The sequence below is a fragment of the Zootoca vivipara genome, chromosome Z1 (genome assembly GCF_965207765.1).
Source record: "Zootoca vivipara chromosome Z1, rZooViv2.hap1.1, whole genome shotgun sequence".
Classification (NCBI taxonomy): Eukaryota; Metazoa; Chordata; class Lepidosauria; order Squamata; family Lacertidae; genus Zootoca; species Zootoca vivipara.
Genome location: NC_142583.1, coordinates 65,685,404 through 65,699,972, shown reverse-complemented (window position 1 = coordinate 65,699,972; position 14,569 = coordinate 65,685,404). Strand labels below are relative to the sequence as shown.

At 44.0% G+C, this 14,569-nt stretch overlaps 1 protein-coding gene across 5 annotated transcripts in view; it reads left to right on the top strand.

Moving 5' to 3' along the window:
• Nucleotides 1–6,076: 6,076 nt before the first annotated feature.
• Nucleotides 6,077–14,569, top strand: part of PPEF2 (protein phosphatase with EF-hand domain 2) — a 28,032-nt gene continuing 19,539 nt past the window's right edge. The window contains exons 1-6 of one of the 5 annotated variants that reach the window (XM_088660623.1): nucleotides 6,077–6,205; nucleotides 6,339–6,408; nucleotides 6,502–6,531; nucleotides 10,201–10,328; nucleotides 12,007–12,064; nucleotides 13,453–13,631. In XM_088660623.1, the coding sequence (XP_088516749.1) occupies nucleotides 6,357–6,408; nucleotides 6,502–6,531; nucleotides 10,201–10,328; nucleotides 12,007–12,064; nucleotides 13,453–13,631 (447 nt within the window). In that variant the 5' untranslated portion in view covers nucleotides 6,077–6,205; nucleotides 6,339–6,356. Of the gene's footprint in view, nucleotides 6,206–6,226; nucleotides 6,532–8,890; nucleotides 9,084–10,200; nucleotides 10,329–12,006; nucleotides 12,065–13,452; nucleotides 13,632–14,569 lie in introns of those variants that run through there. The other 4 variants (XM_088660622.1, XM_035103074.3, XM_088660621.1 and 1 more) reach the window with 4 other exon arrangements.

Here is a 14,569-nt window from a genome sequence, read left to right as displayed (position 1 = left end):
TGCCATTATTGACAAAATACTCGCACTTACAAAGTAGTAGCTTTTGAACAAGTTGTTTCTTTGTGTGGTTCCCAGTCCCCCTCCACAATGTGGCAAATTAAGAATGTCTGTACGGTAAAAAGGTAAAGGACCTCTGGAGAGTTAAGTCCAGTCAAAGGCGACTATGGGGTTGCGGCGCTCATCTTGCTTTCAGGCCAAGGGAGCCGGCGTTTGTCCACAGACAGCCTTCTGGGTCATGTGGCCAGCAGGACTAAACCGCTTCTGGTGCAAAAGAACACTGTAACAGAAACCAGAGCGCACGGAAATGCCGTTTACTTCCTGCCGCAGCGGTACCTATTTATCTACTCACACTGGCGTGCTTTCAAACTGCTAGGTTGGCAGGAGCAGGGACTGAGCAACGGGAGTTCACCTGCTGCGGGGATTTGAATCTCCAACCTGATCGGCAAGCCCAAGAGGCTCAGTGGGTTAGACCACAGCGCCGCCCTGTGCATAAGGTGGAGATCACAGAATTGTAGAGTTGGAAGGGACCACGAGAGTCATCTAGTCCAGCCCCCTGCAATGCATGAATTTTTCACCCAACATGGGGCTTGAACCCACAACTCACTTGTGTTATTTGGAAGTATGGGAAGCTGGCTTGAAACACAAACATGAGGTTGGGGGATAGGTCTTGTGAGTTATTCTTGCTTGTATATACCATATGTGCACATTTTAAGTATTGGGTCTGTCAGAACATGGCAGATCATTTTTCATTTTTAGCTGGAAGGCCAAAATATCTGCCCCCTTCGGCTTGGTTTTTCTTACTAGAATGCAAAAGTGTTCAATATTGAGAAGCAATTACAGTGGTGCCTCGCTAGACGAAATTAATTCGTTCCACGGGTCAATTCGTGTAACGAATTTTTTCGTCTAGCGAGTCCCAGTTTCCCATAGGAATGCATTGAAACTTAATCAATGCGTTCCTATAGGCTCTGGGGAACTGGCAGCGGCATGCAACGGGGCTTCAGAGAAGGTCTCCTAAGTCCTGTCCGATGCCGGCTGTGTGCAAGGCGGCGGCGGGAGAAGCTCTCTTCTCCCAGCCACCGCCTTGCCTGCCTCCCCCGACATGGAGCGCAGCTTCGGAGGTCTCTGAAGTTGCGCTCCGTGCCAGCGAAGCGGCGGTCATAGAAAATTTTTTGTCTAGCGAGTTTTTCGTTGTGCAAGGCATTTGTAAAGCGAGGCACCACTGTATCTATTCCCATTGCAACATTGTGAACCTGTAGTTCACTAAACGAAACAGAACCCTGCTTGCCATCTCTCATCCCATGCTGCTTAACTGAGCATCTGTTTCTTTAGGATTTCATATCTCATATTTTAAAAATGATGTGAATTCTGTGCTTCTAAGGTAAAGTGCAACAGACTTGGGCATACTTTCCCGCCTCCCGCCCCCACATACACAAACACCAGAATCCTTGCCTGTGAAATTGTGTTTTGAAGTCAACAACAAACATGTTGCCATGGGTTTTAATAGGATCAAGGTCTCATCCGAAGTGTCTCTGCCTGCTTACCAACACACTCTGCTTTAATACTCAGGAGGGTTAAGGGAGCTTTGCATTGATCCAGTTTATACTCAGTAGTGTTAAACAAGTGCCTAATGAGGTAAACAATGCAGAAATTGAAGGCGTCGATGCAAATGGGCTGGAAGCAAGTTCTAGACAAGCAAAACAAAGTATTCATCCTAAATACCTTGCTAGTGTGGAATTTTACCACTGCAGCTGGATGCATCTGTCCATTTGGGTTCTCCAAGTTTGTTTACCCAAACTTAACTCGAGCTTGCCATTTTTGTTGCAACGATTTGCAGGCCACGAAAATTTGTCAGCGTTGTAATGCAAAATTTCTCCCAATAAACAGTTTTTGTATGCAGTTTTGCCTAACAAAACATTTTTGCAAGCGATTTCCCCAAAGATAATGAATTACTGTGTGTTATTTTCACCGTTACATGCATTTTTGAGCACGCTTTCCCTAGTACGCATTTATTGGCTAGAGAGACACGTTGCAAAATCGTACAAATTTCGAGGGATCACTCTTTTGATTTGCGTATTGTTTTGGAAAGTGAGACTTTATTAAGTTCTCCTTTAAATGCAAACTGATTGGATTTCTCCCCCGTGTCTTAAGTACCACAAGATGTAGCAATGGATAATGGCTTGTTGTTGTTGTTCAGTTGTTTAGTTGTTTAGTCGTGTCTGACTCTTTGTGACCCCATGGACCAGAGCACGCCAGGCACTCCTGTCTTCCACTGCCTCCTGCAGTTTGGTCAGACTCATGTTGGTAGCTTCGAGAACACTTGTCCAACCATCTCGTCCTCTGTCGTCCCCTTCTCCTTGTGCCCTCCATCTTTCCCAACATCAGGGTCTTTTCCAGGGAGTCTTCTCTTCTCATGAGGTGGCTTAGCTAGCTCATAAACTGAAGTACAGGCAACTCCCTGCTTGCACAGGGCTTGCGTTTCGGGTAATTGTGTGCGTCAGCGGTCATGCATAAGCCCGTGCTGTCTGTTGTGCCCTGTTCCATCTCTGTTCTGCCCTCTCACAGGGCCAAAAGTCCTGCTAATGTCAAGGTTGCAGGTTCGATCCCCTTCCAACTCTGTGATTCTCTGTGTGTCCTCTGTTATAGTGAGAGGTATGGTTGCTCTGTTTAAACCACGGGGGTTCTCTCTGATGGGTGCGAGCATTGTCGTAATTGCACAATGTGGCTTTTCCTTCGCCTCCCTGCCCCCTTTCCCCAGATCTGCTTCGGAGTGTTCCCAAACACTCTGGGGCAGAGTTTGATGTTGCACTACTAGGGGCTTCAGGAGAGAGAAGCAAAAAAAGGGGGGGGGGGTTCTGTTGCACAAGTAGAAGTCTGTTGTGTGAGCAGAACAGCTGCACAGGTTGCAACCCAGTGTCATTAGGTCTAAAACTGCATTGATTTAAGTATACATTGGCATATGCATTTTTAAATGCAAATCTGTGTCCTCTTTTATCTTCATTGGGGTTTGGGTGTGCATAAGTGCTCACAATGGTTCCTCTAGAAAGGATAGGGGGGGGCTTACGCTCATGGTTTTTAATGTTAAGGAAGGGTTAAGGAATGGTTTTGATCATGTAGATGGACACATGATGTGCTACATTTTACGTTCATAGTGTGTTATATACCTTGTATTTTTTAAAAAATAAATTGCTCTTTTCAAGTTTATACATTTTAATAATTCCATTAATTTTACAATCATTTTGACATTTCAAAACTTCATTCTCCCTCTTTCTGCAGCTCCTTAAATTTATTTTTAATATCTTCTGCATATCCAAATTAACCTAATTTGCTCTTTTATTCATCTTTAAATATATATTCTTATGAAACTGCAGGTTATTACAATAATCTTGCCAGTGTTTTTATCTGTTTACAATTTGTCTGTAAATATTCAATAAACCATTTCCATTCTTTTATAAAAAAAGTTTGTTATCTTGATTTCTTATTCTTCTGGTAAGTTTTACCATTTCTGCATATTCCATAAGTTTTTGTATCCATTCTTCCTTTACTGGGATGACTTCTTCTTTCCATTTTGGGGCAAGTAACATTCTTGCCGCAGCAGTAGTAGCATACATTAATAAGTTTCTATACAGTTTAGGTATTTCTCTCCCTATAATTCCCAAAATCACCTTGTTATTACCTTGTCTTTTTTACCACTTCATTTTTAATCATTTTATGCTGCTATATTGGTGAAACACTTCTCATATGTTCCTATGTAGCATTTTAGCTTCTTCTTTTTTACTGCATTCAAACTCCGACCCACATTTAGTGGTATTCAAGGGGGCAGATAACAAAGAACAGGGAGGGAGGGAGAGCAATGAGCGGCCGGCAGCCGGGAGAGAAACAGCACTTTGGAAATTGGTGTGGTTGGGAATGACTTTCATTTGTCGGGGGGGGGGGGGGAACCAAGGTAAAAAGCCTTTTAATTTACAAGTATGCCCTGTGGCGTTTTAGAATGACATATCTAATAGCGTTCTAATGGGAAATAACATTAAACAGGTCAGTGTAGATCAGGCCTGTCCAAAGTCTGTTTTAGGGGCCTAATCCAGCTCACCGGTTGGTTTAATCTGGCCCCTGTGGCAGTCTCTTTCCTGGGGTAAAATCCTTAAAACAAACAAACAAACAAACAAAAAACACCTCAACAACTTCAATCCTTAAAGAAGCTCAATAACTTAAATCCTAAAAAGTCAGCAGCTTTGGTTTGCCCCCACGACCCTTCACTTCCTCAAATCTGTCCCTCTTCGAAAAAAGTTTGGACAGATCCAGCCCAGGTATGGCGTGTCAAATGTTGCTGAACTACAACTCCCATCAACCCTGGCAGTCATGCCCAATGGTCAGGGATATGGATGAGGGAATATGCCAGTTTGGGTTTCTCTCAATGTCTAATTTTTCCACTTTTAAGTTAAATTCTCCACATTTCTGCATCTGCTTGCATCAGCAAGTGCGTTTTGGAATGCATTTCCCCATAACACACCTTTTCCTAATGCAATGCATATTTTGGGGGGGGGGGCGTGACTGTCGCCAATACAAGCATTTATATGCACCTTTTGCACTGGTACATGAAATTCCTACGCATTACTTGGTTAGAGAACTGCGTTGCAAAATTCGGTGGCGAGCGGATTCTGAATGGCAGCTGCATGTTGGCTCTCATATTGTTTTGGAAAGTGAGACGTAGGTGAGTTCACTTTTCAATGTGAACTGAATTGAATTTCTCTCCTCTCTCACCCCACCCCCCCGCCATCCCTAGTTAGGGATGCTGGGAGTTGTAGTTCAGCAACACCTGGAAGGCCAACGACAGAGGGTTTTTCAAAAACCAAAGGGGCGTCCAGAGGTGTGCATGATCAGGTCCTCAGACGAGAAGGGCCAACGGACTATGTCCTTTGTTCCTAATCCTCCTGCAAGTAATCCTAATCCGTTTCAGTTTGGTGTCTTCCCTTGTCACGTGGGAAGGCTCTTAAGACCTCTCAGAGCAACATCGAGTAAATAAACCAGACGCTTCACATCCAGAGGGCAAAAAAGGGGGGGAAGTTTGCCCTTTCTCCCCACAGTGACTGTATCTGGAAGAGAATGCTCATCTTGTTAAACCTCCGGAGATCCATTTATTAAGTCTGGAGTGTAAAAAGCTGTCTTGGAAGCACTTGAGAATTAAAAGCTGTCTTATAAATGCATAAGGCTAGCAGGAAAAACCAACCTCCGAAGTCAAGTAGCACCCCTCTCTATAGCAGGCATCGGGATTAAGGTATGTTCCCCCCCCCTTCTTAATTATCATGAATTTCTATTTACGTACAGGCATATTGGCCAAAACATCTCCTCTTCAGCCTGTATGTAAGATCACTCAGAAGTCAGTCATGAATGGGCACCGTTTATCATGGTGATTTGTTAGATTTCATGCTCTCTATTCACCATAAGACCCCCAGGGCAGGGTATGTAAGGAAGCGGTACAAAAATCAGTTAAAACAATTTACAATCAGAAGATCAGGATGGGTCCTAAACTTATATACCTTAGGCAAAGAGGTGTATTTCCAGACCCTCCAAGTGCCCCTATTTTCCAGGGACAGTTCCAGATTTACAGAAGCCATCCCAGTTTCTGCTTTGATCCCAGAATGTCCCGTTTTCCCTTAGGATGTCCCTGTTTTCTTCAGAGAAATGTTGGAGGGTATGGTAGGATGTCCAGTTTTTCGCTGGAGAAATGTTGAAGGGTATGCAATACCTAGAATTATTTGAGAGAAAGAATGTAATTCAAATGTGCCCTAAAGGAATAGTGTGCATGCCAGCCATGGTGGTTTTTACATCCCACAATGGACCTTTCTTCCTCTGGCAGTTTGAAAGTAATGTCACAGCAGTTCAGCCTAGGATGGAGGGAGAGAAGACAAATTTATCCATTTCAATTTCTCATTTTCCCAATCTTAAATTCAATTCTCTATATTTCTGCATCAGCTTTTTGAAGTTCTCACAAACATTCCTAAGCATTTTAGTACAAATTTCTCCTGATATGCACATTTTTGTATGCCATTTCTACTAACACAATTTTTTTCAAAGCAATTTCCCCTCATTTTTATGTTGTTGTCATTAATATATGCATTCTTATGCGCACTTCATCCCAGTGCAGTCTTTTTGTCCACATTACCGGAGTCAACCGCATCTCAGAATCTGGAGATATAGTTCAAATTAGGTCAGTACATCTTAATGGGACTGAATCAAATTTCCTCCCCATCCCTAGAGGAGAGCAATTGCTCACAGATTGGGGACCACCGGCATGTAGCCTTTGTACATTTAAGATACTGTGTTTAATTGCAATCCGATAGGTGCGTTGCTCGAAGACTATGGGATGTGGTAGTTCTGCACACAGCACCTTTGTGTGCAAGGCAAACAGAGGTAAGTCATTTATTTCCTGTCTGAAACATTTTCAGTGTTGTTTTCTGATGTCCTTTCTGAGTAAACATCTGTATGTTCCTCTTTTCTCACTAGGCAATGAATCGCCAGATGCATCACATCTCTGTAAGTTAATGTTATATAATCTCTCCAGTAGGAAATTTGGTGGCCTTGTGAAATTTGACAACGCACGGACAAGGGAGGGGTTTCGTCATATTCAGGGGACACACCGGTCATGCAGAAATGGATTACTTTGTACATCTGAGTGGCTCATATGGTGTCTGGATGTTGCTAAACTACAACTCCCTGACTGCCTTGGCTACGCTGGCTTGGGCTGATGGGAGATGTAGTTCCAAAAACATCTGCAGAGCTACAGGTTAGCCACCCCTGTTGTTGACAGTCAAATCCTGTTTCTCCCTTTGTTGTTGTTGTTGTTTAGTCGTTTAGTCGTTTCCGACTCTTCGTGACCCCATGGACCAGAGCACGCCAGGCACTCCTATCTTCCACCGCCTCCCGCAGTTTGGTCAAACTCATGTTCGTAGCTTCGAGAACACTGTCCAACCATCTCGTCCTCTGTCGTCCCCTTACTCCCTATAAATTAAAATTGTCATTGATGCAAAATACATTTTCCTGACGGTCAACAATCTAAGCACACACATTATTATACATCATTTCATATCTAATAATTATGCTATATAGATATTGACACAACTTTGTTATTGTATTCAGAAACGTTTAATGGAGCATTCTGCATACTGTTGTTTTATTTTTATTTTTTTAGAATAATTTTAATTGATTTTTCCATACAAAAAGCAAAACAAAAACCAAACAGCAGCAAAAATACAAAAATACAGAAAAGATTTAAAAGAAACAAAGAAGAAAAAAGAAAAAAGAAAAACATCTTATTTATGATCTTAACAATATCATCTTGGACTTCCCCGACTCCCCCCACTCTGGGTCCCTTATAATAACCATATAGGCAATGTTCTCTAACTCTGCTAATTTCCTTTACACATTACAATTTTATCCTTTTTATTACTCCACTATCCATATCTAATCTTACCGATTTTCCTTTATCTTAAATTTCTTCCCTTAGCTTAATATTTTACCAGAAATGCAATTATTATTCAAATCTTAAAATTCTATTCTCCTTTCTTGATTATCTATATTTAGAACCATCCCCCCTTTTGCTGGAAACAAATTTCCCAGACATTTCAGCAAATTCCTAATGTCAAGCCAGTTTCAGACCATTTAAATCCATCCAATCCAATATCCCTTTATAAATCACCCCATTCCCACCCTTTCCCACCAAACCCCTCGAATTTGTTTCCCGATCTTCAGCCGTCTCTTCCACTGCATACTGTTGTTTTATTTTATTTTTCAATTATATATTTTTAAGTTTCAACATTTTTAACATAATGCAGTCAAAACACAATTTCATCTTTTATTTTTGTCGACTTCCCATCCCGTTTTCCATGGAGTTTTTGTTTCTGCCCTTTTGCTACATCCTATCTTCTACCCCATCAAATCATAAACACAGTATTATTTACTTTAATTCTCGTTTTATATAACTGTGTATCTTGTATGTCTGAATTTAATAAATCAAAATTATTATTAAACAAGGTCTATGGAAGAGCAGCATGTCAGAAAATTTGAGTGAAGGGAAAAACCAATGAAGGAGCATGTGAAGAATGTTCATTCTCCTGTGGCAAACATGGAAGGAAAGAAGTTCTTCCCTTCCCACTATTGTTGATACTAGCTGGGGTTGGTGGAAACTGGAGTCCAACAATATCAGGAGAGCCACTGGCTCCCCATCTCTTTCGAAAGCACAAACCCTCACTATATGTCAGGCTTCCGGGAAGTGGTTTCTTCCCTCCCTTTGGCCGTGGATAAGCAGAACAAAGCAAAAATAGTTCCTCACCATTTAAAGAGTCTGTAATAATCACAGGAAAAGAACAAAGCATCCATTCTCAGAATGAAGGTGCTCCCAATTAAGGTTTCCACCCACTCCCCCCCCGTCACCCCATCACTTCCGCGCCTTGCAACCTGATCTCGCAACCACCGTGCTTTTTGTGTAGCCACCTTATCTGCTCTACATGACCTTGGACTGATAGGCTGGACAGTCTCCAGTGAGAGAGAGTCTGTTAGCTCTCTCTCTTCCCGTTCTTCTTCACCTTGCTGTTCACCCCACAGTTCGCCCCAACTTTTGTCTTCAGAACTATGCCCCTCTGCAAACCACTGTTCCAAATCTATACTTCTCCACTGCTCCTGGGCAGCTTCAGGATCCTGCTCAGGGGAGGGGGAGGCTCCCACCATTCCTCATCAGAGAAGTACTTCTCAGCCTGGTCTCTGACATTATATGACAATTCCGCTGAATTTTCTCTGGCAGGAGAGAAGCTTCAGGTTGGAACTTTACTCCTACTTAAGGTTCTAGCCAATGAGGTCAGGACTTGTTCTTCCTGCTTTGCATCAGATTTTCCCATTGGATGGTTTCAGACAATGAACCCGTCTAGCTCAAAATGGGTTGATTGGCTTGTTTTGGAAGCCAGGAAAAGCCCTAGAACACACTAGCATTCTTGCTGAATCAGTCGTACAGTTGGGAGGGATGGACAAGAAAAAAAGTGGCAAGAGTTTGTGTGAAGAAAAGAAACAACCCGCTAAGCGCTCCCCCTTTTCGGGTGAGTGCCACACCCTCCAAGTGCCCCAATTTTCCAGGGACAGTCCGGGAAATACAAAAGCCATCCTGTCCCGATTTCCCCTGCAAGTGCTATTGGTGTGTGTTTAAGAGGTTTTCTCAGTATGGTGGAATGTGTGTGTGCTATTGTCCCATCGGTGTGGAGGTGGTGCCAGCACTCGCCCTTCTTCTGATAGGAAATACTCGGGGGGGGGGCTGGGAAGGAGGAGGTCAGCCGGTGGGGAGTGAGAAATGTCCCCATTTTCATCTGAGAAATGTTGGAGGGTATGGAGTGCTAGGGAGAATGGAAAACACGAGACTGTTGAACATGACGTGTGAACATGTTTATGTGCTGCTACTTCCTTCACCTAGTGCAGCCAAATAGCCTTTGTTTCGGGGGGTAGAGGGCTTTGAGGTGCGTCAGAGATCACCCTCATTTGGGCGAGATGAGACTAATCCAATGGCAGGAACTGTTCAACAGTTGAATGGACTACTTCAGAAGGAGGTGGGCTCTCCTTCATTGGGGTTTTATAAACAGAGGTTGGCTAGCCAGAGATTCCTGAATCCTGAATTGTGTTCCCTTGTGGCCCTACAATTCTATGAACAGCAAGAATCTCTCCTACCATATCTTAATTTCTTCAAAGTGCAGCGTTGAATCCCTCTCCCATTTCTCAGTGGCGTAGTGTGGGTTGCCAGTGCCCGGGGCTGTTCCACCCATCTGAGAAGCTCCTAATGTTTCTTTCCTTCCCCAAAGAGCTTCCTGGACAATTGGAAATGACAGGGTTGTGAGCTGCCTTCCATTTTACTTACCCACAATGCCCCAGTGGTGCATTGCTATCGCACAATGGGGGCCATTTAAAATGGCAGGCTGCTTCCTTGGTCCAGTCCCTACTACCAGTTAAGCCCATGGCTGAAGAAAATGGATGGGTGGCAGGGCCAAACGTCTGTGTCATGTGGACTCTGCCATGATACCTGGCCCCAACAGTTGCCCAAGGTTGCTAGCTGCTGATGCCAGCTGTTTAATGGGCTTCATGTTTCTTTACTCCAAAAAGCAAGCCTTTGGTGGGGTTGTGCCAATATAGCAAGAGGCTATATCACACGTCTCTCTTTTTGCACCTCAGCCTTCAGAGGAATTATCCTGATCCAAGCGTGGTATCGACGCTATGTGGCCCGGCTTGAAATGCGCCGAAGATGCACATGGCGCATATTTCAGTCCATAGAGTATGCGGGAGAGCTGGATCATCTCAAGGTATGATGGCAAAGGAGGAAGGCAGAGGGCAAATCCTTCCTTCGGTCTGCTCTAGTTTTGCTGTTGGTAGCAGTAAACGGAATTTAGCGCTCAGAATTATTCTCCTGATTCTCATCCGCCCCTAACACAGCCCAGACTTGGCTGGAAGTACAATAGCAGGGAGCGTTCCGTTTGGAACCTAAGGGTTAATTCTGTTGATAATTAGTAGGTGGTGCGGGGTGGAGGTGTTGCCTAGCAACCAGTCAGGCTGGCATGATCCATGCTGAGGTAACTTGTGCTGATAGGCTGGTTAGTTCTAAGGGAGTTTTCCTCTGTACGCATAGCTGAATATTTTTCTGATATGTACAAAGCCCAAAGTAAGAGAAACAAAATCCCCCCCCCTCAAATTATACACTGTTTTGGTTCAGTTTTCCACAGTCAAGTGTTAGCAGGGTTTCGTTTCTCCCTGGTCTCCATCTGTGTTAAGTGACTTTGCTAACAGAATTCAGTGATCTGAATGCAATCTAAACCCTCTGCCTAAGTACTTTGATGCAAGCATAACCTCAGTCCGACAGTGGTCTCATTCAGTCTCTGCCATCCTCATTTTGGGCTGCAACTTCCATTAGTAATATATGTATATGTATGCATGTATGAGGGACAGAGGAGGCAGAGACTACAAACAAACCCAAATAGCACACTGAGCACCCTCGGTGGCTGCCCAATGATGCAGAGTGTGTGTTGGACTTGGAAGAAGAAGCACTGCAAACTCCAAAATTACATGGCATGTGCCAGTTTTGCACATCTTCTGAATCACATGCAGCTCTGTGTGGCACAGTGACCTAGCGTTGGGGGGGGGGCGGCACAGGGTCAGTTGCCCCAGGCACAAAATCAATAGGGGCACAAAATTTCTCTTTCTTTTTTTAAATCAATTTTATTTGATTTTTACAAATGCAAGTTAGTTACAATGCCAAAGACATATCTATAAAATGAGATTTCTCTGAATCTCACGACTTCCGCCCCATTCCCTCCATTGTCAACATTTCCAACTGCATATTATTTCATAGTCTGTGTTTTGTATCCATCCATGTTGTCCGTAATATTTGTTACTTTACAAGTGGGATTAAAATCCTGCTAATGTTTTCATCTGCTCACAGTGGTCTCCTAAATAAATTACAAACTGTCCCCATTCTTTCTTGAATTTCTTGTTTTCTTGGTCTCTGAGTTTCCCAATTCGTTATATATCATTTCCCAGAAGGCCTTTATTACCTTACAAGGCCACCACATATGATAAAAGATACCTTCTTTTTCTTTACATTTCCAGCAGGTATTTGTACCTGTTCTGTACATTTTTGCTAATTTACTAGGAGTTAAATACCACTGGTACATCATTTTCATATAGTTTTCTTTCAGCGTACAACATGCCGTGAATTTCAATTTCTTAATCTCTGCGGTTGCGATCTCCTGGGTGACACAGACGCCGATAGGCAACTGAGTGCAAATGTGTACTCTGTCCATTTCTCTCCCTTCCAGCCCAGCCTCTCCACATGGCCCCGGGCTCTGGCAACCCTACGCTACGCCACTGGTGTAGCATGAGAAATGGGAGAGGGAACAGTATGGGAGGGAGAGGCTATGGCAGGGGAAGAGAGTACAAAGATGGCTTATTGATGGAAGTTGACAGCATTCTTCTTGTCTTCTGCAGCTCAACCATTTCTTTGACTATCTTATGACCTACTTCACGCCAAACAACAACAAAGATAGTAAGCTCAAAAATGGGGAACTACAGTTCGTGTTATATGTCTGTCTGCCTGCCTGCCTGCCTGCCTGCCTGCCTGCCTGCCTGCCTGCCTGTCTGTGTCTCTCTTTCATCAGGGCAACTAAATTTTGTGACCTTGTATGCGTTTTGCTAACCGATCAAATGTGGAAATGTTGGTACCGTGGTACCTCGGTTCTCAAACATCTCTGTTGATGAACGTTTTGGAACCCGAACGCCGAAAACCCAGAAGTAAATGCTTCTGTTTCCAAACGCGCCTTGGAAATCGAACAGCTTCCACTGCGTGATTTTCAGTTTTATCAGTTGAATTTGCAGACAGCCCTTTGTGCCTCAGTTTTCGAACGTTTCGGAACTCGAATGGCCTTCCGGAACTGATGAAGTTCGAGAACCGAGGTACCCCTGTACCTACAAATCCTGGATGAATAGCTCTGGAATATGGGTCAGCAAACTCTTTCAGCAGGTGGCTGGTCCACTGTCCCTCAAACCTTGGGGGGGGGGGCTGGGCTATATTTTGAAGGGGGGGGGAGAACAAATTCCTATGCCCCACAAATAACCCAGAGATGCATTTTAAATAAAAGCACACATTCTACTCATGTAAAAACATGCTGATTCCCGGACCACCCACGGGTCGGATTTAGAAGGCGATTGGGCCAGATCCAGCCCCTGGGCCTTAGTTTGCCTACCCATGCTCTGGAGTATACAATCTAGATTTATATTTCGGAAAGCTGCACCCTTTAAGAACCGTTGGGTTTAACCAAATTGTACACAATGTTGAAGAGCAGGCTTTTTTGTCTGTGTTTGGGTACCATCACATCAAGATGGTTGACTGAACCTTTCAAAATGGCACTGACTTGAACCACGGGCTCTGATTGGTTGATTTCTTAGGATTCTTGAGCCAATACAAGGCCAACTACCTTGTAGCTAACTGAACAGCACTCGTGTGTGTTAAAATCCATGGTGTGCTCACCTCTTTAACTGTCAACAGGTGGCCTTTAGAATTGTTTCATTGCCTTCAGACTATTCTGCTGCTTTCAATTGGCGTTACCGTCTGGTTTGTTTGTTTGTTTCTATTCTTCTTGTGTTTTTTGGCTGTGGCGTTGTTTTAATTTCTCTGGCTTTTACGTGATACTCATAAGATACCTGCGGGACTGCATGTGAGAAGGGGGTTGGCAAGAAATGTCATCAAAGAAACCGACGCGCTTATATTCCATCATAGAATCTTAAGAGTTGGAAGGGACCAAAGGTCATCTAGTCCAACCCCCTGCAATGCAGGAATCTCAGCTAAAACTTACGCCGCTGCTGCTGCTGGCCATAGAGAGAAGCAAAGAGCCACATTCTAGGAGCCAACCGTGTTGGTTTTCCTTTTCACCCTAGGAGATTTCCTTAACCGCATATTGTCAGAACCTGAAATCACTTTTGACCCCAAGCTCGAAAAATCCGTTGAAACCTTTGAAACCATTGTGGTGCCGGACACCTATGTGGGGCCTCACCTTTCCTTCCCGCTCGTACCTGAGGATGCCACTAACTTGCTGGAAGCATACCAACACGAGCAAGTAAGTATCTTCACAGTAGCCGTCTACGTTTACCTCAGTTTTCGCTTCCAGAAGCTCCTGCTAGGTAAAGAATGGAACTGAAGGGGAATTTCTTTAGCTCAGTGATACAGCATTTGTGAGGTCCAGGCTGGGAAAGACTCATCACCTTAAATCCCTGGAGAACCACTGCCAACCATTGTAGGCCCGGGATGAGGGATTTGTGGTCCGCCAGATGTTGTTGAACTTCAACTTGTTTGTGTTCCTTCTGGGATCGTTTCTCCACCTTTGGTCCTATGCTGAAAACGTACTTCTTTACCTTGGCCTTTGACACCTGAGCAGGTGCCGTAACTCACCCTAACTTTGCCTGGCGCAAACCATAGGTTGCTATTTGTATAAACCAGGGGTCAGCAAAATTTTTCAGCAGGGGGCTGGTCCACTGTCCCTCAGAACTTGTCGGGGGCCGGGCTATATTTTGGAAAAACATGTGAACAAATTCCTATGCCCCACAAATAACCCAGAGATGCACTTTAAATAAAAGCACACATTCTGCTCATATAAAAACACCAGGCAGGCCCCACAAATAACCCAGAGATACATTTTAAATAAAAGCACACATTCTACTCATGTAAAAACACGCTGATTCCCGGACTGTCCGTGGGCTGGATTTAGAAGGCAACTGGGCCGCATCCGGCCCCCGGGCCTTAGTTTGCCTAGCCATGGTATAAACCAGGCCCGTCCAACAGGTAGATTGTGATCTACCAGTAGATCACTGGATGTCTGTAGTAGATCACTGCTAGATCACTGGCACCCCTAAAAAAGCTCACCCCAAATTTTCATCCTCCCTAAAAAAAGCTGAACTATGACCTGAAGCCCTAAACAAAAATGGGCCTCCCTCCCTCCTAAAAGAAGCTCAACAAGTTTGACCTAAACCCCCCAAAACAGGGCTTCCCTTCCTTAAA